This window comes from Amblyomma mixtum, chromosome 3, assembly GCF_055824585.1.
Source record: "Amblyomma mixtum isolate Tamu chromosome 3, ASM5582458v1, whole genome shotgun sequence".
In the NCBI taxonomy this organism is placed as follows: domain Eukaryota; kingdom Metazoa; phylum Arthropoda; class Arachnida; order Ixodida; family Ixodidae; genus Amblyomma; species Amblyomma mixtum.
The window spans coordinates 252,672,751-252,700,087 of NC_143014.1; the positions used below are offsets into that span (position 1 = coordinate 252,672,751).

The 27,337-nt window shown below is 47.9% G+C and overlaps 1 protein-coding gene and 1 pseudogene across 1 annotated transcript; both read left to right on the forward strand.

Moving 5' to 3' along the window:
• The first annotated feature begins 17,597 nt into the window (after nt 1–17,597).
• Nucleotides 17,598–22,188, forward strand: LOC149354373 (uncharacterized; annotated as a pseudogene).
• Nucleotides 20,656–23,984, forward strand: LOC149354374 (uncharacterized). The gene is made up of 3 exons (XM_089583307.1): nt 20,656–20,765; nt 23,025–23,210; nt 23,678–23,984. The coding sequence occupies exons 2-3, from the start codon at nt 23,038–23,040 to the stop codon at nt 23,892–23,894; spliced, it is 390 nt and encodes a 129-aa protein (XP_089439433.1). The 5' UTR covers nt 20,656–20,765; nt 23,025–23,037; the 3' UTR covers nt 23,895–23,984.
• The last annotated feature ends 3,353 nt before the right edge of the window (nt 23,985–27,337 follow it).

The window sequence follows — 27,337 nt, forward strand, 5'->3', positions numbered from 1 at the left end:
GTAAAAAATGGTTCCGTGTTGCAGTTCCAGCACCAGCTAACTGACCTGTGCCGAAAGAATTGGGGCCACTAAAAGCGCGGGATATTTCTTCCAACGACGCCTTATACCAGTCAATCAGTGGAGAGTGCCCGCTGAACTTAGGCCAGGGAATTCACCCGGCGGCCGGTGATAGCCACTGCCATAATTAATGGGACCGACCTACCCACTGCTGCACACTCCGTATATTTGGAAGAGAGTGGAATGCTAACTATCTAAACCACCGTACAGAAGAATGAGATTCGAGCTTCTTGCCGGCGACTGGGCCACGCTTGATTACTTGCTCCCTGAAGGTATGGGGTGTACATGGCAGACTGGAAAACAAGAACACTGCTTTGAATCAAGTTAAACAACTTTGAGATCACTACGGCGACCCGCTTTGGAGGAATGCGAAAGTAAAACGTACACATACTATATCGACGTTCATGGCTATTTTAACGTCAATGTGTATTTTTTCAGTGTTTTTTCACGTTTATTTAATTCACGAATTGCACCTCATGAACCAAATTTTTCGTACGGCAACATTTCATCGCACGCTATCTATCACAATCCCACTTTCACACATTTATCTTAAGAGAACGACGTAATTGTGCGTACGAAATTGAGTATATGTTTTGTGGACATTTTTTTGCGGACGCGACAGAGTGATTTAACGCTTTTGCATTAATGAAACACTGCCACGCATAGAGCTGAAGAATAATCAAACGGCATTGCAGTGAAGCGTACACCACTGAGGAATTACAGAGCTACATAGCTCTACAGGGTGTGGTAAACTTACACACAGGTAATACCAGCCCAATTACCGAAAGTAGATGAATAAACGTACATAGTGTTAGGCGACTGAACAAAGCAATACAGAGGTACAAATACCCCAACCCTACAAAAGGTACAAATACCACAACCCTAGAAAGCTAGAGCAGCGACGATTAAGGGAACAACGCACAGAAGAGGGGAAAAACCAGGTTGGTCCAGAAAAAAAAAGAGATGAGAAACTTCAGAGCATTTATTGACAGCAAGCACCCAGAGTGATTTAATTGTTCTAATGCCTGTAAAAGCTCATTAATTCGAACTTCAGGGGACCTGAAAATGTTCAAACTATCGAATGACCCTGATAAACTTACAAGAACCGATGGCGTCATGGTATATTTGTTTGATGAAATACTGGACAATGGTGGCTTGCTTTTGAGATGAGAATGGCACAATGATTTTTTTTTTCACATTTTCATTGATGCTTTATTTATTGCATGCATACTGTCTGCAGTGTCGAAGCAGAACTACTCAAAAGTGCTAAGGGCCTCCCCGACAATGTTCATGGTGGGACGCGCAAGCGTTGGAGCTCCACCGCTACTGTGTCAACCCTTTACAAGCGGCAGCGTCGCGTGTGAGGAGGCTTCACTGCAGAAGCAGCAAACGGCACGTGACGAGTGCATAATTTCGCCGCACTGGGAGAACCGGAGAAAGAACCACGTGGACGAATGCGATCGCGTCAATCAGCGCCTGAAAGGGCACGCAACAGTGCTCGGTTAGCTGGCTGCTATGGGCTTACACAATGCTCAGAAAAGCGAAACGGAAATTACGCGGTCTGATTTCGAGACGGGGCCGTGCATTTGTCGTCATGCTTGGCATTGTATGCACATCTCAGGTGCGCAGATGACTCTGCAGCATAGAATTCAGGTTTGAACAGGGCTATTTCGTCGATCGCTTGCCGCGCTAATCATACCTGGATGCAGGCACCCTTCGGGAGCACATTCGAATTAACCGGTGTGAGACCCGTAATGTCCGAATTAGCGAGTGTACGATGCCATAGATTTACATGGGTGTCAGCCAGGAACGTGCTGGCAGTTCAAATTACCGGATTAATGAATTAATGTAGGTCGAATGACGAGCTTTTGCTATTATAGCTTGCAAAGGTTCCTCTGCTGTCCGTACCGGTGACAGCAGCTATGATCGCCTCGTCGGTGAGGTCTTCATTTGTCATGGCTGCATCGTCAGTGCGCAAGAATTCTTCTACTCAACACTCTGCAATGATTACTGTTCATCGATGACCAGAGCACCATCATCACTGCACTGGCAGGAGCTTCGTGCGACTCCGCATCACTGGCAAGCCCGCTTTCCGATGCAGTTCTTACGGGAAGTCCAAAGAGCGTGCAGAACCAAGGGTACGGTGACAGCTGACAAGAGAAAAAGAATGCTGGCAATGCGCTTGCACCGCTCTGATTTATTGGGAGTACGCATGGCGCGCATGGCCAATGCAGCAATGCAGCAGCTCGCCTGATGCAGTGACTCCTGCCAAGCAGAGACCGTGGCGAAGTTAGCGAAAAACAAGAGAAGATGGGACAACGCACGCGCTGGTGGTGCCAGCCGTAGCTCAGAATGCAAAAACAAAGAAAAACGCATCGGCGCATTTTCTTTCTGTGAGTGGCTCACCCCTGAGAAACGTTGATAATGGACTGCTCCACTAATGCTCCCTACCATGCTCTGTACTTCTCTGCATGAGCCTTTTGCAAAGGGGAATGCATCTGTCAGTTCTCTTGCTTGCATTGCTGCCACAAGCACCATACTCGACACGCCCGGTGGTCGTGTCTCCGAGTGCGTGGTCTTTTGCATTGCTGCACTGGCCTGTTCGTTGGTTGGCTCGACATTCGCGCGCTGTGAAACGCGCTTTTCCTGATGCAGTTGCAGCGTTTCCACATTTTTGCCCCTGTTATGGATGACACTCTTTGACCAGATTTAATTGTTATAACTGATAATGGGCTATGACAGCATTGCTAAAAGCGATTTATTTTACCTTAGAACACATGGTAAAGCTGACGGTTCTGCAACTGACCATTGTTATATCCGATATATTGTTATAACCGGTATTGTTATATGTGGTAGTGCATGTATGTACGCAAGTGTGCAGGTGTGGTTATGTGTAGGGCAGATGTGTCGTGCGTGTGTGCATGTGTTTGTGGGTATGTGTATGCTGCGGTGTATCAAATGTTAATTGTGTAGTATTGGTAAATCAGGATAACATTTTCCCTGATACAAAATCTTTGGCGCATAGTCAACGCCACCCTTTGCGCTTTACTACCACGGCCTGCTTCAAGCCTCACTTAAATAATTTTCAGTTTCATGCTACCAGGTGCCTCCCACAATCATGTAGCTGATAGAGGTGCTGCCTTTATTGTGTGCAGGCGCAATTACCGTGCAGGCTCCGTAGTAGCTGCAGCATCTGAGGTAAGCACTGTTAGGCACAGCCTGTTTTGCCTACTGTGCGAATGTTGCTGCCGGCATCAGCACCGCCACATCTTCGTGACATCACAGCATAAAGGAAGTGTTTAATCCCACCTGTGCTTGTGGCCTTGCTAGGATTTATTAACTTAAGTGCTGTATTAAGTCAATTCATGATATGCAGGCATAGAATTAAGGTTCCTCTGTAAGACTTAGGCTTGCAAGTTAATCAGTACCCACTTTGCAAAAGTTGTTGTTAAACCATTTGATAAAAATCTTCTGTAGTGGCCAGACCAGAAAGTGTACGGTCAGGTGCAGTGGACCGAAATATTTTCACTGTAGCCCAATGAAGAAAATATTTTAAAAAAAAGGATTCATGTAAGGGCTGCACCCGAACTTTCCACGACCCATGCGGGAAAGCCTTCGAAATGCACATGTTGTGGCCTCCGCAATCAGCTCTGGCTGCGAGGAACGGTCGCAGAGGCCACGCACGTGCGCAGTAGCTTCCAGGTGCCGCCCACGGATGGCGCCCAAGGTAGTGGGTCATCTTCATCAATGTTTTCCTCTGCCGCGAGCTCCCACTATCTATATCGGCATCTGTGCCACCAGCTCGTTTTTTGTGGCTGTCAAAGGCACGGGAGTTCTGGTAGCGTGTTAGTTCACTGTAGTTGTAGCATTCGTGTGGTGCCACTGAGCATTGCAGTTTTTAGCACGATGAGCAAGCACCTTAGTAGCTACATGGCTGGGAGTTTGCTCTCAAACACAGCAAGTGTGCAGCGGGCAGGAAATTTCACGTGGCTGAGAAGTATGCTTGACGATGGTGCAACCAAAAGGATGCATTGAGGAACACAAGCTGCAAAAAGGGTGCTTTCTGAGGCAAGCCATGTAAGTTTCCCGAACTGGAAGAAGAGCTGCTTTGCTGTGTGATGGAAGTGCTGAATAACGGCTATGCATTGACAGCGGACATGCTGCATGACTTCTTGTGGGATGAGCATGCACCAGAGCACAGCACCAGCTCAGAGTCTGAATACTCCGACTCTGCGAGTGACGATTGAACATAGAATAAATACTGCTCATTCCCTTGTGTTTTTACTTAATTTTTTTTTCCCACATTGTCTGTATGGGCCACATCCTAAAAATTGGCCCTCAAATCTAAAAAAATTGCACCCCTTACACGCGTTTATGTATTATGTTACCTCTGTTTTGTTTCCTTTTGATGTGCCAGTAATGTCATGCTTTTATTTTGTTCAGTAGAGTAGCTGTTATCTAGGGGCATACGGGCTGTGTATATCATCAGACCCCAAATTCGTAAACAACGCATAACTTTTACAGCCTAAGTGCCATTGCAAGTCAGAGAGTACTCACTGTGCTCCCACTTAGCTTTTCAAGAAGTGTACGCATCTGGAAGTACATGGTATGGAGCAGTTTCCTGGTCTTTATGCACTTGAGGCAGGTCTTGCAGTGGAGGTCACACTGACAGCATCTACACCAACTTCCGCGATGTTCTGAAGGCAGCGTGAAGGGTTCCGATAGGACGACTTGAATGGCCCGTGGACTACCTGTCCGCGGGCCTGCGAAGAGAAGGCTGGTTTAAAACTACAGGCCAGAATACTGCAGTAGTCGCCAGGGTAACAGCAGCCGGAGATGACTGCTGACTAGTCTCACTACGGCTGCCTTGGATGGATGCGCCGAACAGGATACAGGCAGCTGTTGCAGCAGGTGGCAGTGTGACCATGTGCACAGGACAAGCCTGGGTGGCTCCACTGGCTCTGCATGATTGCCGAAACGCTCTCTGTATGCCTTTCACCTACATCACTGGAGGGGAAACGGCATCTGCAGGGGCCTCATAGCACAGTGCTAACTCGCTAGCAAAACATTTCGGGTAGATGTGCAAGCGCAAAGTTCAACTGAACGAAGCCCTTTCTTGAGTTTTACCCCCCCCCCCCCCCTCAACACCATAGTCTGGTAGTTGTGTCTCTTCCAACATGGTGCAGGCAACTTTGAAAAACCTGAAGCTTAAGTACCACACTGACAATGACCAAAAAGACTACCTACGTGCAGCCATGAGGAAACATCAGCTCTGTAGGGTGGCCCTACCCCGCTCACTGCATGAAGCAGCTCTGAGTGGTCAGCGCCCACTGCATTGGACGGTGTCGGAATGCCCGGTACCGAGCCGCAATACTAGCAAGCTCGTAGTGGCACCTGCACACCCAGGCCACTTGGCTCCTGGAGCCGTGACTCCCACAGTTGAGACAGACACACAGCAGAGAAATATGTAAGAGAAAACTCGGACTACCCACGATGTTTCCGTACTCACTCGCTTCATGCTTGGTAACTCTGCAGGCACTATGTCTTGAGCTTCCTCAATGCGGACCAAGTGGTTCTCGTAGAGAACAAATTTGGAGCAAAACTTGGAAGAAAAATGTGCTGTGCATGTCAAAAGTTCAAACATGCTGCCGAGGAATTCACGCTGCACTCAGAAAAGCATGCCGCAGGTCCTAACGATCAAAATTCACGCTAAGCCTAGCAATTGTTAAGTCTGGACAGTGTTCCCCGAACTGAACAGACAGTCGTCCAATGTCCGAAGAGTGGTCCCCAAGTTGGGCGTCAGAAGTAGAGGTTTTAATGGGAGGATAAATGCGTTTTTCCTGCTTAACCGTGGCTGACACAGTTCAAAATTACTGGACCGCACCCGGTGATTGCGTTCGCTACCAAGTGCACGCCTACCACAGCGGGCCTTGCTCTCAGGAAAGCAAAAGGACGACACTCTGGCTGGCATGAACAGGCATTTATTGCTACAACAACGATAACACCAGCTAACAACAAATTATGCTAAAGAATTGAGGTCGCGCAACTCACCAGCAAGCAGTGCTAAAACAGGACCTAGTTAGTTTTGCATCGTGGTTATAGCACGTTACTACACAACACAAAAGACAGACGAAGAAACACACAACGAACAAACTGTTTTTGCTTCAGCACCATGTTGGTGTTTGGCACAGGGACAAAACAGGCCTGTGGAGCTGGAGCATTGGGAGCTGGAGGAAAATCTCGAAGTGGTTTAAACAAGCGAGGACATCCGGTGTGAACTTCAATGGCAGTATTCTCCGCTACAAATTGAGGGAGATAGCAGATCTGCTTGGGATTGACGACTTCACCGCTTAGAACAGCTGAATCAGCTGCTTTCAATTCGAGCAAGGCATGCCATCACTTATCAGCTAGTGAATGGTGAAGCAGCAAGCGTTAATCTAGCCTACACTGAAAACTGGATTTCAGCGTTCCATGGAATTTTGAATGCATACGATCAACGAGATGTGTACAACGTCGTTGAACTGGGGTTATTTTTCAAAGTGCAACGAAGGAAAACGCTGTGCCTGAAAGGAGACGATTGCCACGGCAGCAAAGTCAGCAAAGACTGCGTAGTGGTTCTTCTATGCTTCAATGAAGACTGAGTGATATGCTCAAACCATGGGTAATTGGGAAAACTAAGAACCCATTGTGTTTGTGCAATATTGCGCATCTGTCTTGCATTTATAAATATAACTTGAAAGGGTAAATGACGTGTGGCATTTTTTAGATCTGTTTACATTACCTCAATGTATGACTCGGATCGAGAGGGCGAGGACCGGCTTGTTGTTTTTGGACAACTGCGCGGCTCACTCGAAGGACACTTCCTTTATTCGGAACATCCGTGTCATTTTTCTTAGGATCAACAAAGCCAGTGACCTGCAGCCCTTAGACACTGGGATCACAAAAAACATGCAGCACTTTCACAGAAAGTGCGTTGTGCAGTGATTCCTAGCTCGTGTCTCACGACAACAGGACCCCAAGAAGCTGTCGTTGCTTGAACAGTTTGTGGGAAAGCGTTATAAGTTAAACTGCGTAACTGTTTTCACAGATGTGGTTTTTGGTGTGTGCAATGGGCCGAGGATTCGGAGCCCAGCGTGCTCTGTGACGACTGTGCAGCGATAGACGAAGAGTTTCAGGCAACCGGTGCCGATGGCTCATTTAGCATAGTTTGTTGCCATTGACAGCAGCGTGATGGCAAAGCATCTGATGACGACCACAACGGCAGAGAGGTCATCCCGGCTTCTTGCAGCCAGGCCATCGCCGGACTAGACGCACTGCGGAGTTTTTTCCATGCCAAAGGGAACAGGGCTGCAGATCAAAATCTGCGGGAGCTAGAAAAGCAGCTCTACCTATCTAATGATCACACCTTTCATCAGTGAACTCCGGTTGCCTACTTCAAGCAGAGCCCATGCAAATAAATGCCTTTGCACATCATTCTCGTGTAATATTTTTTGAAAATCAAGATGAGTTTTGATCACACGTTTTCCTGGATAATCCGGGGTTTTTTTTTGCATTTAAAAAAATATCATCAAGGTTTTACTGTATTGAATTTAGTTCATTTTTGTTAGGTGTATAAAAACGGACTAATGGTCAAGCAGAAACATGCAGAAAGAACTCCTGCCAGTTCTATCACGAGAAGCATGGAATACTTTGTCACACCTGACAAGAAGGCTCAAGCCTTACTCATAGTGTGTCAGATGAAGTCACTCCCAAATGGGAGTCATGATTCTGCAGAACAGCTAAACAACACTATCAATGAAGATTACTACTGCTACTACTACTATTACTACTACTACTACTACTACTACTGCTGCTACTACTACTGCTGCTACTACTACTGCTTCTACTACTACTACTACTACTACTACTACTACTACTACTACTGCTACTACTACTGCTGCTACTACTACTGCTTCTACTACTACTACTACTACTACTACTACTACTACTACTACTACTACTACTACTACTACTACTACTACTACTGGAAAAACCACGTACATGGAAGCAGAAAAAATGAGCAGATTCGCCAATCTGCGGTCTGAACGCCTCTCAGCTGAGCTGTGTTCAGTTCACTGGGTGGCCATGCGTGGCCGATGAATGCCATTGCCGAGGGCTGGCGTGAAGCGCAGGAAAGCGGAACTGAAATTACGCATTCGGACTGTTCCCCAAAGCGAGGGCAGTCCATTTTTCATCATGCTTCCTGTTTGTGTGCACATCAGGGGTGCACGGGCAGCTGTGAGGCATGCAATTCAGGATTGAGTAGAATTAATTTGCCGATTACTTGCCGCACCAGTCGTACCTGGACCCGGCCTCCCTTTGTGAAGCTGTTCCCACAACCTGATGTGAGACGCGTAGCATCCGAATTATCAAACGTCCAACGACATAGACTGACATGGGCTCCGGGCGACATCGCGTCAGCTGTTTGAATTACCCGGATTTTATAAACTCAAGGGGCTCAAATTAACTACATTTTACTGTACAGATACATAAGAAGTACTAAGCCGTCACCTTGTGGTACCAATGCCAACAGGGTGTTGCTTTCATTTCATTTTTAACTCTATTCTAACGCACATGACAGCACACGTTAGTTCATCGCAGTTTGTGATTAGCATGGAGCAAGGGCGTCCGCAGAACTTATTCCAGGGGGGAGGGGGGGGGGGGTCACCCAATGTCCGGGGATGGGGGCGGCGGTAGGTTAGCATCAAAAAGGAACTAGTGCATAAATAATATCCGTAATTCCAGGGGGGGGCAACCGCCCCCCCTTGCCCCCCTTTCCAGACGCCCATGGCATGGAGCTGCTATAAAGTGCGAACTGAAGGATCTAAGGGGACGAAACTCTGGCATGCACTTCGGTTCCTATGACAAGGAAATGGGTTACCTTTAGACGATTTTCTTCTCAAAAAGTAGCCCATTGGAATCGATGCATTGTTTAAACTGCAGAAAAAGTTAGTTTGCACATCCCTCTACATTCGCATCATTATCTAATTGTAAAGAGTCGGGCTCCTGCCACAAACACGAGAGGGCTGGTTGGGGCAGACTGGCCTTTCATCCACAACAAAACATCCTCCAAATTCCTCCAACGAAACAGTGCTGTGTTTCGTTTCCTTTTCTGTCCGTCCTTGTTTCGTGTGTGCTGCTAACACCTACATCATGAAAAACCAACTAGCCCAAGAAAAGACGATTCTGCCCCAGATAACTCTTGGCCATTCCAATGGAGGACAGGAAAGGGCTTGATTCACAATTGTTACATGATATGACAGGCTTTCCAAGGAGTAGTGGTGATTGCTGGGCAAACATACTATCAAGGAAAAAAGTGGCCATGAGGCGCGAAAACAATGTCGGTGAATCGGCCTCATGTTTGTCAGAGTGTGTGTGTCAACTTTCACCTTCATGAGTGTGGTCACGAGGCGCTGGCTAACAACAGAGCTATAGCTTTATTTGCGCAGTTCACACCTCCCATATACTACTGTTCCTGATAATACACAGATAAGCTGGGGAGCAACGAGAGTAAAATATGAGCTTAACGCGTAGCTGTGGCGTTGCCACAGAATTTGTTATCTGCCTTGGCCTCCTCTACGCACCACTGTGAGCATTTGGGGCTCGTGCATTTGTAGATAACCGGTAGTGACACAGTAGAGAGCGCGACACAGCAGAATGTTTGTACTTTGGCCGCGTACAAGCCGTGTTCGTATTGTTTACTTTTGCTAACAATGGCCGTGAGACCCTAGACCCTTACATGGCGGCGCTGTTTGAGCGAGGTGGTACGTGAGTGTGCCCTAATATCATCTTTCCACAGTTTAGCTTTCACTCAGTGAATGTATATTAGCTCCCCGTACTTTGTACTTTTAGTGCATTCTATAATGAAGGGCGACCTGCAACCTCAGTGTATTTTTATGCAGGTTCACCCGTGAGCAGACAACATAAGTGTCCACAAAGGTGTTGATATGCTGCAAAATCACCTGCCCACACAGTGACGGCGGCGGCGATGAGAATTACTACGTGTCACCTTTAGTTGCAGAAAGTCAGCTTGCTGACACCCGTTCGCATGGGGGACGGTAGACACCACAACTACGCCGTTCGGATGACACAAGTGGAAAATAAAGGCTCCCCCTTTTCCTGAGGACAGCGGCAGCAAGTGGCGGGAGCAGATTTCTCACAGGTCACCGCGATCTGTACACAACAACCTTCCTAGACATGTTGGCACATTCTTCGAGTCGACCTTGGTAAACAATGAGCCCAAGTCAAGCCCGGGCTACTTTACCTATGGTATAGTTTGGTGTCTGCATTTTCTTGATTGGTAGGAAACTATTCTAGCATTCGAGCAACAACTATGAACAACCCAATTAACCCTTGGCCCTCAGTCCCCAGTGGCTGCGGAGCAGCAGACCAGGGCAGCGGTCAGACCTGCGACGCAGCGAAGGGTGCTAAGAATCATTTGCTTCACACAGGCCGCCATTGGAAACTGAAGCTAGCAACGTTTAACACAAGAACCTTATCCAGTGAGGCTAGTTTAGCAGTGCTGTTGGAGGAATTAGCGGGTATTAATTGGGATGTCATAGGGCTTAGTGAGGTTAGGAGGACAGATGAAGCGTATACAGTACTAAATGGCAGGCACATATTGTGCTATCGTGGATTAGCAGACAGACTAGAACTAGGCGTGGGATTCCTCATCAATCAGGATATAGCTGGAAACATCGAGGAGTTTTACAGTATTAACGAGAGAGTGGCAGCTATCGCAATTAGGCTTAATGAGAGGTATAAGCTGAAGGTGGTGCAGGCCTACGCGCCTACATCAAGCCATGATGACCAGATCGTTGAGGCATTCTACGAAGACGGGGAATCGGCGATGACCAAAGTAAAATTACAGTACACTGTACTAATGGACGACTTCAATGCGAAGGTATGCAAGAAGCAAGCTGGAGACCAGGCGGTAGGTGACGATGGCATAGGTTCTAGAAATAGCAGAGGAGCGTTATTAGTAGAGTTAGCAGATAGAAATAATTTACGGATCATGGATACCTTCTTCCGCAAACGAGCCAACAGGAAGTGGACGTGGAAGAGTGTTGTGTCCCCTTATTGCTTTTGTGTGTGTGCGCCCCCTCCTAACGACCACTCGCATTCCCCTCCTAACGACAGTTCGCATCCTCCTCCTAACGACCACTCAATCCTCCTCCTAACGACCACGACGGTTGCCCCTCGTCGCACGCTGTCACCAGATGCCCCCCCACGGTGCGCCCCCGCAACCTCCTCCTGTTCTGGGAAGCCACTCCCTCCCGTGGACGCTTCTCAGCTCCCTCCTTTCTTCGGGCGGCCAGTTCGGCTCCTGCCTCGGTCGACGCTGGTCGCACCCTCATCGGCTCTAAATAAACGAAGTCTAAAAGTACCGTGTGCGTCTTTCGCTGCATTCAACACAGCGACCGGACACGACAGTGGCGACGAGAAAGTGGATTCGACCCGCGCTACGCAACGCTATTGACAAGCCATGGCTACGCGAGGGTTTCCCAATCAGATACCAGAGTTCAACGGCTCATCGTGGTCATCGTGGGTTGGACGCCTTCAGTTCTACTTTGAAGCTAACAACATCACAGACCCAGCCTTGAAGAGGGCCAACCTGCTGACGCTGTGCGGGGAGCAGACCTACGATACTGTCTGCGCCCTTATTCAGCCAAGCACACCAGCGGCAGTGTCTTACGACGACATCGTAAAAGCGCTGCAAAAGCACTACGACCCAAGGCCATCCGAGGTCTACAGCCGGGCTCGCTTCCAACGACGAGATCAACTGGAAGGAGAAACAGTGAGCGCCTACGTAGCCGCGCTCAAGAAGCTCGCTGCCGACTGCAATTTTGGAACGCTGTCGACAACAGCTACCGGGCAGGAGGGAGACGCAGCTTCTTCTGCTAACACCACCATGCTTCCCTTGGACGTGATGTTACGCGACAGATTTGTGTGCGGACTGAGTGACGAGTCACTGCAGCAGCGCCTGTTCGCTGAGAAGGACCTCACATTCAGCAAAGCTTACGACATCGCCGTTCGAGCGGAGAGCGCCGGTCACCAGCAGAGAGGGATTCGCCGGAACACCGAGCCGGTACACCAGACAAGCAACCAGGTGCGCAAGCCTTCTGTTGTTGTAAAATCGGTCAAAAAGGCACAACGCTGCTGGCGGTGTGACGACCAACACAACCCCCAGGGATGTCGATTCCAGTCAGCCACGTGTAATTTTTGCCACAAGCGAGGGCATATCGAAAGAGCATGCATTACGAAACGGAGACTTGCCAAGATAAAGTCACCTTCCCAGCCTAATCACAGCGTCAACGCCTCAGAGAATACGCCGCTATCTGATCTCCATGGAACAACATCAGCAACACCATCTGTGTTGTACGACCTGAACACCATGAATCTCGGCACGCGACCGAAGATTTTTACAGAAGTAAGCGTACATCACCAGCTGATTAAGTTCGAGGTGGACTCCGGCGCAGCCTGTACTCTGATCAGTGAGGACACGTTCCGAACTTCATGGCCATCTGACGCACCCGCCCTGCAACAAGACGACACGCACCTGCGAACGTGGTCAGGACAGAATCTGCCACTATTGGGCTCTGCCAACGTGCAGGTTAACTACAACGGCCAGACCCATACGCTACCTCTGCTTGTTGTGAAGGGCACAGGATCAAGCCTTCTAGGGAGAAACTGGTTTTCTCCACTAGGCGTGATGATATGCGGCATACACCAGACGCCGAGCCAGAACATGGTTGAGCAACTGCAAGAGAAATACGAAAGAGTATTCTCGGAAGAGATTCCAGGAAACGAAGGGCCCCCGGTCACACTGGAGTTGTTGGACAACGCGCAACCCAAATTTCTGAAGGCCAGGCCGGTGCCGTTTGCTCTCCGAGATTCAGTTGAAAAAGAGTTGGACAAACTGGAGCAGCAAGGTGTCATCGAGCCGACGCAGCATTCAGAATGGGCCACACCACTTGTCGTAGTTCGCAAGAAGAACGGAACCATACGCCTCTGCGGAGACTACCGGAGCACCGTCAATCTTGCGACTAAAGCGTCCTCTTACCCGCTACCGACACCTGAAGAAGTATTCAGTGTACTACGTGGCGCAAGAGTCTTCAGCACATTGGAACTCACCCAGGCGTATCAGCAGCTGAAGGTGAGCGAGTCAACTGCTGAATTATTGGCAATTAACACACTGAAAGGCTTGTACAAAGTCAAGCGACTGCCTTTTGGCGTAGCTGCAGCCCCGGCCATATTTCAAAAATTCATGGAGACAGTGCTTCAGGGCATCCCAGGAGTTTGTGTCTACCTTGACGATGTCATCATCAGTGGCACTTCCACTGAAGAGCATGCAGTGCGCCTAGAGCTCGTTCTCGAAAGGCTAGCAAACGCTAATTTGTGCATAAGCAAATCGAAGTGCTGTTTTGCGGTGCCAGAGGTGCAATTTCTGGGACACCGAATTGATGCGGAAGGCATTCACCCTACCGAGGACAAAGTGCGAGCGATCACAGAAGCACGAGCTCCAACAAACAAGCAGGAGCTACAGGCTTTTCTCGGACTCTTGACGTTCTACGACCGGTTCTTGGAACAAAGAGCTACCGTGGCCAACGACTTATACCAACTCCTTCGGAAAGATGTGACATGGACATGGTCGCCACGCCATCAGCAGTCATTCGATGCCCTGAAAGACCTGATTCGAAGATGTACAGTCCTCCGCCACTACGACGAAAGGAAGCCTCTGCTTTTGGCTTGCGACGCATCACCGTACGGAGTCGGCGCGGTTCTATCGCAAACTGACGAGCAAGGAAGGGAAGCTCCCATCGCCTTCGCCTCACGTACGTTGTCGCAAGCAGAACGCAACTACGCGCAACTTGACAAAGAAGGGCTAGCCATCGTCTACGCGGCGACACATTTTCACCAGTACATTGCCGGCCGGAAGGTGACCTTTATAACCGATCACCGACCGCTATTGGGCATTCTGGGACCACAAAGGCCTATGCCACCAACTTTGTCTCCGCGAATGACACGTTGGTGCATCAAACTCTCAGCGTACGACTACGCTCTGGTCTACCGCAATGGGAGTAAACATCAAAACGCCGATGCGCTAAGCCGTCTGCCACTAGACGCAACTGTTGACGAACCATTTCCACCAGGAGACGTTCTGATGTTCGAAGCACTGCCAGAACCTCCGCTTACAGCAGGCACAGTTGCAGCATCTACGCAGAAGTGCGCAGCTCTCCGGCTAGTTTACACAGCTGTTCAACAAGGCAACGTGCATAAACTCAAAGGGGACAACTTCGACGCTTACCGCAGGCGAGCTACAGAGTTGAGCACCCATCGCGGCTGCATCATATTTGGGTCCCGAGTTGTGATGCCGAGAGAACTACGCGCACAAGCTATGTCTCTCATCCACGCCGGACATCGGGGCATCGTTGCAATGAAAAAGTGTGCCAGAAGCTACATGTGGTGGCCTGGCATTGACAACGACATCGAAACAGTGGTGCGAGAATGCAAGCCTTGCCAGAGCAGCCGGAGCGCCCCGCCGAAAGCTCCTGTCCCAGAATGGGAAAAGCCAGACACACCATGGCACACACTGCACATTGATTTTGCAGGACCAATTGAGGGCTGCACTTTCCTTGTGGTCGTAGATGCCTACACAAAGTGGCTTGAGATAAGGCAAATGGGACAGACGACTTCGGCAGCAGTCATTGACAACCTCCGATCACTATTTGCAACGTTCGGCCTGCCGCGCAAGGTAGTGTCGGACAACGGAACACCGTTTGTGTCTGCGGAGATCCTCAAGTTTTATCGCGACAACGGGATCTCATCAGTTACATCGGCCCCCTACCACCCAGCGACAAACGGACAAGCCGAGCGCTACGTAGCCGAGCTAAAACGCGCCCTTGAAAGAGATCAGACAGGCTCGCTGCAGCGCCGCCTCGCGCGCTTTCTCTTCAAGCAGCACACGACGGTTCAGAGCACAACAGGTGAGACCCCCTCGAAAATGATGTTCGAGCGTGAAATGCGAACCCAGCTCACAGCCATCCTCCCCGAGCCAAAGGCAGAGACGTTCCGGGAAGAAAAAGCAATTCCGCGCTGCGGCACGCTTAATGAGGGGCAGCGCGTCCTCGCCCGACAGTTTCTGAAAAAGCCACGCTGGGAGGAAGCTACAATTGTCAGACGCATAGGCCTGCGCTCTTGGCTCGTCAACATACATGGCACAGTAGCACGCCGACATCTCAACCAGCTGCGTAGATTTACGACGCCGTCTGAGAGCTGTCCCCCAGCGGAGAGAACACGTGCACCATCTTCCCACATAGCCTGGCACCTCTTCCCGGAAGAAGAGACTTCGCCCAGGACAGACCTAGGAGACACAGCGAACAACAGCCAGCCTACAAGTGTTTCTCCCCCGAGCGCACAAAGCCAGCGCGCCTCCACGCGTGAGCGCCGACCCCCTGCACGATACCAGGCAACTTTCTAAGGGGGAAGGAAGTGTTGTGTCCCCTTATTGCTTTTGTGTGTGTGCGCCCCCTCCTAACGACCACTCGCATTCCCCTCCTAACGACAGTTCGCATCCGCCTCCTAACGACCACTCAATCCTCCTCCTAACGACCACGACGGTTGCCCCTCGTCGCACGCTGTCACCAGATGCCCCCCCACGGTGCGCCCCCGCACCCTCCTCCTGTTCTGGGAAGCCACTCCCTCCCGTGGACGCTTCTCAGCTCCCTCCTTTCTTCGGGCGGCCAGTTCGGCTCCTGCCTCGGTCGACGCTGGTCGCACCCTCATCGGCTCTAAATAAACGAAGTCTAAAAGTACCGTGTGCGTCTTTCGCTGCATTCAACACAGCGACCGGACACGACAAAGAGCCTCAATGGTGAGACTAAAATAATGAAATAGACTTCATACTGTGCACTCACCCTGGCATTGTAGCGGATGTGGAGGTCCTCGGTAAGGTCCGTTGTAGCGACCACAGAATGGTAAGGTCTCGTATTAGCTTAGATTTGAAAAGGAACTGGAGGAAATTAGGGAAGCGGAAGTTATTAATGAGTTAGCATTAAGAGGGAAAGTAGAGGAATTCAGGATTTTGCTGTAGAACAGATTTTCCACTTTAACTGAAGTTGAAGATCGTAATGTTGAAACAAACGATCATCTCACAGATATCATTACGGAGTGCGCCGTAGAAGTAGGCGGTAGGATGGTTCGACAGGATACCGGGAAGCTATCTCAGGAGACTAAAGATCTGATTAAGAAACGGCAAAGCATGAGGACGTCTAACTCCATAGACAGAATAGAACTCGTTGAGCTGTTGAAGTTAATAAATAAGTGCAAGGAAGCCCATCAGGAAGTTTAACATGGAGAAAATCAAGCATGCTGTAAAGAGTGGAGGTAGCCTAAAAGCAGTGAAGGGAAAACTAGGCATAAGTAAAAAGATGTATGCGATAAGAGATAAAGAGGGCAATGTCATTAGCAATATGGATAAGATAGTTAAAGTAGCCGAAGAGTTTTACACAAATCTATACAGTAGCGATTCCAATCAGAATGGTGGTGGTGAAAAAACCACCACCACCACCAATCAGAATGTTACTGAGAGAGGCAGTAGAGCACAGCAATGGGACATCCTGCCAGTAACGAAAAAGGAAGTAAAAAAAGCCTTAGGAGCGATGCAAAAGGGGAAAGCAGCTGGAGAGGATCAGGTAACAGCACATTTGTTGAAGTACAGAGGAGAGATTGTGCTAGAAAAATTAGCCACCCTGTATATGCAATGCCTTGTGACCTCGAGAGTACCAGAAGCTTGGAAGAACGCTAACATTATCTTAATTCATAAGAAAAGAGATTTTAGGGACTTGAAAAATTACAGACCAATCAGCTTATTGTCTGTTGCTTACAAGGTATTTACTAACGTAATCGCTAATAGGGTCAGGACACCCTTAGACTTCAATCAACAAAATGATCAGGCAGGCTTTCGTAAAGGATACTCGACAATAGGCCATATTAACGCTATAAATCAGGTGATAGAGAAATGCACAGAATATAACCAGCCCCTATATATAGCGTTCATTGATTACGAGAAAGCATTCGACTCAGTAGAAACCTCAGCAGTCATGCAGGCATTGCGGAATCAGGGTCTAGAAGAGTGTTACGTGAAAATATTGGAAGATATTTATAACGATTGCACAGCTACCATAGTCCTCCATAAAATCAGCAATGAAATTCCAATAAGGAAAGGTGTCCGGCAGGGAGACACGATCTCGCCTATGCTGTTCACTGCCTGTTTACAGGAGGTATTCCGGGGTCTGAAATGGGAACAGTTGGGGATAAGAGTTAATCTGCGATTTGCTGATGACATTGCCTTGCTAGGTCACTCAGAACATGAACTGCAAAACATGATGAATGAATTAGACAGGCAGAGCAGAACGGTGGGGCTAAAAATTAACATGCAGAAAACCAAAGTAATATTCAACAGTCTAGCAAGAGAACTGCCGTTCGCAATTGATGGTACAATGCTGGAAGTAGTAAGAGAATGTTTATTTAGGGCAGGTAGTGACAGCTGATCCGGATCATGAGAGGGAAATAACTAGAACAATAAGAATGGGATGGAGCGCATATGGCAGGTTCTCTCAGATCATGAATGGCAGTTTACCAATATCCCTCTAGAGAAAGGTATACAACAGCTGTATCTTACCGGTACTCACCTATGGGGCAGAAACGTGGAGGCTAACAAAGAGGGTTCAGCTTAACGACAACGCAGCCAGCTATGGAAAGAAAAATGATAGGTGTAACGTTAAGAGATCGGAAGCGGGCGGAGTGGGTGAGGGAACAAACGCTGGTTAATGACATCCTAGTTGAAATGAAGAGGAAGAAGTGGGCTTGGGCAGGGCATGTAATGCAAAGGCAAGATAACACCGCTGGTCCTTAAGAGTAACGGAGTGGATTCCAAGAGAAGGCGAGTGTCGCAGGGGGTGGCAGAAAGTTAGATGGGCGGATGAGATTAGGAAATTTGTGGGAATATGGTGGGTACAGCTGGCGAAGGACAGGGCTAATTGGAGAGACATGGGAGAGGCCTTTGCCCTGCAGTGGGCGTAGTCAGGCTGGTGATGATGATTCTAGCATTTACTTCTACACTTCATTCTGCAAGAAAAAGCCGCTTTCACACTTGACTTCTGAATTCAAGCCAAGCAAGAGTGCTGAAGAGACCCTAGCAGTGGGCTTTGAGGAGAAGCCTGAAGCGGGGGCACAGCTGGAGCAAGTTGGTAAGTGACTGGGCCTATTCTCTCCCTCCCACAGTTGAGTGTTCACTTTGCCAGCATACTTTGGCACTGCGTGCTTTGCGCTGTTAGGGTTTTTACCACATATCAAATCGCAAGGTCTCTACCCTCAGGCAGCCATAGGTTGGGACACTACACTCATTAGTGCACTTCGTTTCACATCATTCACAAATGTGAATATGATCTGTAAGCATTTGTGAGTGGGTGTGGATGTGAGTAAGAGGAGTGTGTATGTTTTTAGATGTGAGTTGAAATGTCAGCGAGTATGTGTATCAGAAAAATATCTGCCAGAGCGAATGAGCCTCCTTTTCTGGTGTAGCTGGGTGGATGTGCCAAACACAGGCAATTCTGCAATAACAATTGATGCTCTTGTTATATATTCAGAAAGCAGTTTGTTTTTGTATCAAACTAGAAGTCCAGTCACCGACCGATTTTTAGGACTCGGTGGGAGACGGAAAACAGCCAGAATAATTGCTATTGGGAAGCTGGCCATCGACACTAGAACAGCTGCAAGAAGGCTCCGGTGAAGGCTCTCGCAGTGGGCGGTTCCACAAAATTTAGGAGTGATCACCTGATTGGGCACTAATCAAGATGTTAAGATTCCCCAGGTAGGGACCTGGTGATAACAAGCATTATTAAATCAGCTGGATGGCATGTCTGTGGGTAGCAAGTATTGACACCTGCTTGTCCTTCTCACGCTGTTTGCACTCTTGTAAATATATAAAATAAACATTTGTTTACTGCTATCCTCAAAGCCCATTGCTCCTCGCTCCTTGTCACATCACTACAGCAGCATTTTGAGATGGAGCCAGCAGACTCAACCTAGTTGAGATGATGAAGGCGACACAAAGGGCTAAACTTAACAGCTTTGATGTTTTCTCTCTGTTTGATGTTTTCTATCTGTACACTTCGGTTGCTCAGTGCAGCCCATTTCATTGTGCTGCTTGTACAGCAAGACAGTGTAGTATGTTTCATCACCTTTGTATTAAATGTTTACAATTTCTTCCATATCCTTGTCAGCTTTTGACAGAGGTGACACCCAGTGAGTATTGTAGAAGGCTGTTTCAAACCACTTTCATTGCAGAAATGGCTTAACCGGTGGAAGGTCTCCAATGCTTTGCAATGCCGATGTTTTCGTTTTCTTTTCTATTTTTAGCATCTATAGATCGCGAAATTTGGAATCCACACCAAAATATACCACAGAAGTCATTCTAAACAATAGAGACCGAGGATTTCTTTTTAAACGAAAGATATGCTGTCATTCACAGATGGTATGAAAAACGCTACATTGTGTGGACTCGTAACTTGGTTCCTGTATATTCTGAGGAATGCCCACTTGTATTCGTAAGCCATGTAGGTTCCAGCTGCGTTTTGCTTCAATTACTGGAGCCGTCTGATAACTCAGTGCACACTCAGATTTCAATTACAGCAGTTGGCCGTGATGTTTATGTATGTGTAAATCTTCCCGTGTTCAATGCAGCTAATGTCAGTGTCCTGCTTCTGCGAAGACACATTGTACTACTTTATATAAAGTATTTGCTAAATCTTTAAACCCTAATATATTTATGGACTTTTCGCAGACGTGGTACCCTGTGAGTATTGTGCGAAGCTCTCTTAAAACATTTTTTTCTGCAAGAATGTCCTGAATGCAGTCTTATTACTGTGTCGGTTCGAGTTGCACAAAGAGGCATAAGTGTGGTGCAGAATCTCTTCCCCTCCCCCGACAACCGTGGCATCAGCGACAGGGACAACCCCGCGTGTCCCCTTTGGTTGTGGGAAAGAGGGTTCACCCACGAGCAGCCAGCAGGGCATATGGCGGATGCAACAGCACATGAGTACGCCACCTAGACGCCGCCACTCAGAAACAGTCTCCCCTCTTTTCTGAGTACGGCACCAGCAAGTGGTGAGAGCTGTTTTTCCTGCAGGTCACATCGACCTCAAGACAATGACTTTCCTATTATCGGTGACATTTCCTTCCAGTCGACCTTTAGTCACCAACCAGCCAAGCAGCCACCCACGCCTTCCGTGTGAGCGGCTCCCCAAGACTTCGCAAACAGCCACCTGAATGTAGCGAGGCTCCCTAGCCAGGGACCTGGAGATACCGAGCGCTGCCTAATCAACCGAAGGGCATGAGTGCTGGCAGAGCGTACTGATTTCTTCTTGTGTTTCTCACGTGCTATTCTACACACCTGTAAATATGTAAAATTAATTCCACATCTACTACTCTCCTCAGCTCGGGGACTCAATTAAGTGACCGGCGGTGCAAGGTTTGAATCGTCTTGCGTTACATGCAGGCACCACCTGACGATGCACTTCTGGAGCCGAGACTGGAGCAGTGCACCTAGTTTCAACCTCGCCGCGGTACCACTCCAGTGAGCGCTGTCTGCGATTCCGCTCCTCACTGTAAGAAATGTGTCAAACTGAAGTTCTTTTTAGATAAAATTTCAGTTATAGAAAGAATGTCTGAGCAGCTACAGAGGAAGTGCCGGTAATTTTGCTTTGCGCTAGCGAAATAATCGTTTTTAAAATGTATGCAACTCAGTATATCTCAGTCTACATATTCATAGTTGTAAAGTGAAGACAATCAATCTTTTTCACTGATGATTGTGTATTGTATGCGCTGCTTTTAGTTTTGCTGCGGTCCAGAATTCTCAAGATGGCTAAAGTTAACAAAGCAGAGCGCAGAGATTTAGAAGTGTTTTGGAAGAAATTTTAAAAATCAGGCACCGAACTGTTATGGATGGATGAGAGGCCCAGCGGGCACGCCTACGTGACATCAAGAATTTGATGAGAGGAACCGGTTCAAGTTTGTTCAGTGCCAACATTTTTTAGGAGGAGCTGCTTTCCCGGATGACAAAGTGGATGCACCAATCTGACTGCAGTGCCCAGTAGTTTAGTGGGTCTGTTATTCGTCACCCAAGAAAAACGAAAAAACTCGCAAGCGCAATGTTATTGACATTGAATGCGATTCAGACGAGAACCGTGTTGTGTTGTCAAAAGGTAGCACTCGAAGCACATGTGGAAGAGGTCCCACCAAAAGGTCACGAAGGTTAGCAAAGTCTCCTGCAGCCGACACATAGTCCAGCCTTGTGATGAGATGCAACAGTCGAAGGAGACTCTGCAGGTATTGCAGAAGTTGCAGAAGGTAGAGAAGATAAGCTGCATGTACCTGTTGTATGAGTCATCCTACAGTCTCTCGTTTTTTGGCGAAGTGGTCTCACCAGTGAAAAGGGATAAATTGGTGATCATTGTCAACTGCGAGACCACTTTGCTGAACTACTCCACAACACCGGAAACTCATTTGAGTGGCATCGTGGAGAAGGTACCTGAGGAGTGCGGTGTGGATGCGTTCCAGGTGACACTGATTTTCAACGGCCGGCCAGTTAGACCAGCAGACACCCTAGAGAGCCTTAATTTGGCAGCAGCGGACATTTTAGAATACGTCATAACAAAGTAAAGGGAGACAGGCAAAAGGAAGACCACAATATGCATCAAGTTTCAGTGCTCCAACAAACAGAAGAACAAACACATTGAAGTCAGTTTCGTGGAACCACTAAGGATAGGAGCCATGCTGCTTGGTAAGAGACTGGGCCTTCATATCTCCGAGCTCAAATCCAAGTTTGACGGCGTGTGTGTGGAACTAAAAAGCACACGAAAAGAGCTCGGAATCGAGGACAATGATTGTGTTGATGTTTACATTCGGGCAGAGATGTAAATATTCACTGAGTATGGCTATTATCGCTGTTTCCATTGGGGGGAGTTGGGTCTTGAAAAATATTCTTTGTTGGTGTGGTCACGGTTATGAAATCTAAATATCCTAGATATGTGGTTTAGTTTATGTACAGTAGTTCCCTCAGAGTTTTCCTTGGGTTTTTTGTTGTGAGCTGTTAGGGGAAGGGCGGGCGGGGGGGGGGGGGGGGCAGAGGGCTTGCTTGGGTGTATGTCATGTGTTCTCTTGACATGGGGGAGTGCAGTGATTGTGGGGTTGTCTTCCTGCCTATCATTGTGGTTTAGTTGTAGGTTTTCGGGTTGCCACTTCAAAAATGCAAATGAAAGTTTGTATTCTTGTATCTGAGGCAGCGGTTTCTGTGCTGTATGACACAAGTTCTGTAATGGGCAGGATGTTAGTTTCACCCTTGTTGCGTTCCTCGGTGTCAGTGGAAACCAGTGGCATGCATTTTGGCAAATTCTCTATGGCGAACTTTCTTTGAAGTTCTTCGCAAAGAGCCTGCATAACAACAATATAAGTGTTCAAGGAGTTGTTTTACATAAACTCCTTTGTTATATTTATGATTGGCATGAAAAAATAAATCTTGCCTGATGATTTCTGAAAGGGTCCCTGAAAAGGTGGCCATGTAGGCAAAGAGAAGTCGTAATACTGATAGACATTAAACGATCTATCATCCTACCGCAAAAATTTTTGATGTACCTTGTGTGGAACCAGAGATAATGGCTATTAAAAATGACCACCAGCCTTTTCGCTCACAGCTCGTACACCGGAGTGAACCATAAAAAATAAAGATTACTGGCCGGGACCATTCTCCACCCACAAATACGTCATCAACGAGATCGGTTTGTTTACTTCCAGTTGACGCGCTCTTTCGCTCACTCGCTTTCTTGCTGTGTGCTGTGTTCACCTGTGTCTTGCAACTGTTGCTGCAGCTTCTCTTGAACTATGGACACTGAGCTGAAGGAACGACTTTTGCGGATGAGTGCTGAAATGGGGTTTCAGCCTTATAAGGACACGCCGTTCAGAAATCTGGTGCTGAATCCCGACGACGACAGCACCAACTCGTCAGCGGGCTCGCCAGGCTCTCCCGACGACAACGAGGGCAAAGATGCTCAGTGGTAAGCAGTAGCAGTGCATTTGCATAAATAAAAGAAAGGAAAACAAAACAAAAAGGTAGTGTTTGGAGGGGCAATTGCTTTTTATGCGCCTGAGCTGTGTCCGGCAGAAATAAGGCATAGAGATGTGATAGGTAGGTAGATAGGTAGGGTAGGTAGGAGCGATAGCGAGAAAGGATAACGAATCGATAATAGCTGCTACAAGTCGTGTATGTACAACTGCTACAACAGTGTATGTACAACGGTGTAGCAGGATAGCGCATGCCCTGTGTCAGTGTGTACGTCTTGCTGTAGTGCTATTGCCTTTTCAGTGTATGTCCATACATGATGGCTAGCATAAGTGTTTGCCTTCCCGAGGGACGTCGAAAATGACTGCAGAACCAATCGAATGTGCATTTACGTTAGCATTATTTGCAGCTGTCACTTCTACTGCATGTTTCGCAGATTTTCTAAATCCAAGGATGACGCAGGGGCAGTTGCGACTCCTGCCAAGAAATGGACTCGCTGGTCGAGCGAGTCTGTTGTCGCGACGTGCCAGCCATCGTCGCAGTGAATGCCAAAGGCTCCATCACCCACCACCCGGATTTCGAAAGCATTTGCTGTCCGTCGCAGGCGCTCCGGGTGGTATACTGGGAGATGCGGGAGGACGGGGTCGACGTTGAAGGGGACGAAGAGGTGCACAGGTAAGCCAGAAGTGTCATTCGTCTGAAATGCAGTAATGCTTCCCCATAATCCGTGTCTTTTTCGGAACATATCGGTACACCGCCTACCGAATGTTTACCCGGTGGGTCTGGCAAACTCTCGGGAGGGGAAACCAGGTTATTCTACCTGTGTGCATCGTCACCCGCATCCGGCGCGAGTTTCCTTCAGAGAACTACGTGGACTTTCATTACCCTGCCTTCTAAATGCAGGTAATGTTCTATTAATGGTGGTACAGTAATGGTCGTACGTGCACAATTATGGTCAGTTGTATATTAAATCACATTTATTGCTTAGTGTTGCCATCTGCTTATGTTTGTCATCAACTTTTTGATACTGTTGGCAGGGCTTTAGCGTGGCTTCAGGATAAAAGCATGTGTGCAGGGCCAGCAGATGTGTGCATGCCCCTTTTAAGTTTTTCCAGCTTCCTAAATAAGGCCACTATGTGCACGAAGTAAAACGTGTGCTTGCTTAAGTGACATTAAATGAAAACTTTAATTTCAAGAATGAGCAGTTGGCAGCAGCAACTCTGTTGCCAGCTTTGTGAGTAGAAAAAAAGATTTACTGCAATTGACAAGTCATCCTTTTTATTTCATTAGCACACACTCGGTGTTTTCTTCTTTTTTCATCTCTCCCCAATCCCCCAGTGCCCTCATCCTTTGTGCATGAGGGTTTCTACAGGTTCTTTGCTACTAAGTTTTGAATGGTCACGAGTAACTAACTGACAGCTTGAACTTTTACTTTTTAATACAGACTAAATGCATTCGCTGCCTAAATATGCCAACACAAGGCTTTAAAGAGAGGTGATGTGAGCCAAGTTTGTGCTGGGCAGCGTAACAGTCTAGTGCCGTCACATCCCCCGTATTTTGTTAGATGTCGAGCTTAGCCTCAGGTTTGACTGTACGGCCCACACGAGCCACGATGGTTTCAGCAAGCACCAATGTCAGCATATCCTGTTTTGGAGGCATGCTGGTCTAGTGTGGAGTCTCGTAAGGGTCTTCAGCTGAAAGTGCAATTGTTCCTGCCTGCGGTGTGTGGGTGCTTAGTTATGCTGTAGCCAGCGGGATCATAGTTTCATTTCTCCTTAATAAGCATTGATTTGTCTGGAGCCACCCTCTCAGGTGGGTGCCTGTCCAACACCCTGGCTGAGATCCACTTTTGTGGTCTTTCCCACACACACACACATACTCATGGTCACCTATGCCCACAGTAGGCACAGGCCTGGCAGTTTTATCAGAGTACTCTTTTTGTTTCAGGCATGCATTCAAGGCCTTCTTTGGGACACTCATGATTATTTTTGGTCTCAGAACTTCATCCTTGGTTGGAACTGCTGTTGTCGTTCTTCTCCCGTACAGATGCTGAACAGATGAGCCAAGGTCTTTATCACGAGGTACTTTCCTGAGATGCAGCATTGCTTTTTGCACGTCGCTGCTGTGCAATACACAGTATTTGAGGACGTTCTTCACTGCCTGTATGGCTCCCTCTGTGAGGCCATTAGACCTAGGGCATAATAGACTGGACATTTGTTGCTGGAACAACCAGTCTTCCTGGAACTTTCAGAATTCATATGCTGTGAAGCAGGCTCCACCGTCCGACTCTACAACTCTTGGTATGCCACAGGTCGCAAACCAAGGCTTCATTGTTGGAATCGCTTGTGCTGCAGTTGCGTTCTTGGGTTCGCCAAAGTCTATGCACCCCGAATAGCTATCCATAATTACATTGTCGGAATTGCCTTTGCAGTCAACTAGGTCTACGGCCACACGTTCCCAAGGCAAGCTTTGGAACGTCTTTTGGCAGAAGTGATTCTTTAGGTGGCTGTCTTTTTGATGTTTCGCACACCTTGCACCTTTCAGTGAGATCTGTAATGTCTTTTTACATGACTAGCCAGTGCGCCATCTGTCTTGCTCATCTAAGACTGCTGTTTATGCCTAGACGACCATTGTGCATGGTCTTCTGCACTCTGCCTTTCCATGTCTCAAGTATGACTATATGGTCACCTTGAAACAGCAGGCCTTCTTAAGTTGACACTTTGTCGTGTCTGGTGGCGAAGATTTTCTGTCCTTCCGTCAGTCATGTTGGTCTTCGCCAGCCATCTTGCACTGCTCATACTGTGCTTTGCAGTGCTTTGTCCCGTTTCATCTCTGACGAGTTCGTTGAAGTCATCTTCACCCATGTGTAGTATTGCGAGAACTTCCAAGCCCATGACAATCATATCTTCTGCACTTCCACTTCATGTGCACTCACGGCTTAGCAGGTTAGCATTGCACAGGTCTTTCCTTCTCTTGGTACACAATCATTGGAACATAATTTTTTATATCGAAGGGATTCCTCTTGATGGTGGTAGTCATAAGGGTTTCTTGCTGATGGTTTCTAGTGAATGATGATCAGTCTCAACGATCAGCGGGCAGCCATATAAATGTAGGAATGAAACTTCTTGCAACCCTAATTAATTGAGAGGGCGTGTTCGATTTGTGGGGAGTTGACCTGCGAAGCAGTTGGTATAGGTGATGCATATGCAAGTTCCTTCAATTTTGCATGAGCACTGCTCCCATTGTTCTTGACCTTGCATCGACTAACAGAATCCTTTCGCCATTGATGCCATAGTACTCGAGTGTTCGTGCTTTTTTGCCTTGAATCTGCATGTTTTTGGACAGTGGGCATTGTTGTGTCTGGGACTAGTTTATTACTCAACAAGGAACTCGGTACAAGACTTAGAAACCATGGCTCCCGGCACAAGATGCTCAGAGGTACGAACACCCACACGTGTGCCCACTGTTGCCAGCACACACTTGGTGCACTGCTGCTTTAAGCACGCAACACTTCCTTCTTTGCAAATTTTTCACTAGTCCAGTTTCTGTGGCATTCAATGCACTCTCACGAGGCAGGCTATGGCAGGATTAAGGAGGCTCACAGGGACTGCTACATGAGGAACATCAAGTTTGTCTTTCAGTGCATGGCACACTGATCGCGTTGAGCACGTTGAAATGGTGCATGCAGGGCTGCCCTCATCTAGAACACGAGCAGATGATATCTGAGTGTCTGGGCAGGTCTGCATATTAGGTCAGAATTCAGCTTCCGAGTCCAGAATCGTTTGTCATCAGTGTAGCCTTTGCACAGTTGATCGAGGTGACGTCTCCAGGTAGTTCCTCCAACTTCCACTTCATATGAAAGAGGTCCTGTTCTGTTTATGGAGATTACGGACACCCACTAACTTGTGCCCCTATAGGTGTGCAGAGAAACTTCTTACCCTTCAGAAAAAGAGCGGTACGGCTTACTTGGTTGAGATAATCCTTTCTTCTCGTACATACGTCCACTGGGCTGCAGGCGCAAAAGAGCCAGTCGATTGCGTAGTTCACGCCCAAAAAAAGAAAAGGTTTGGTGGTGTCCCACCAGTAGCACAGTGGAGTGCCATGCAGTATGCCAGAAAAGTT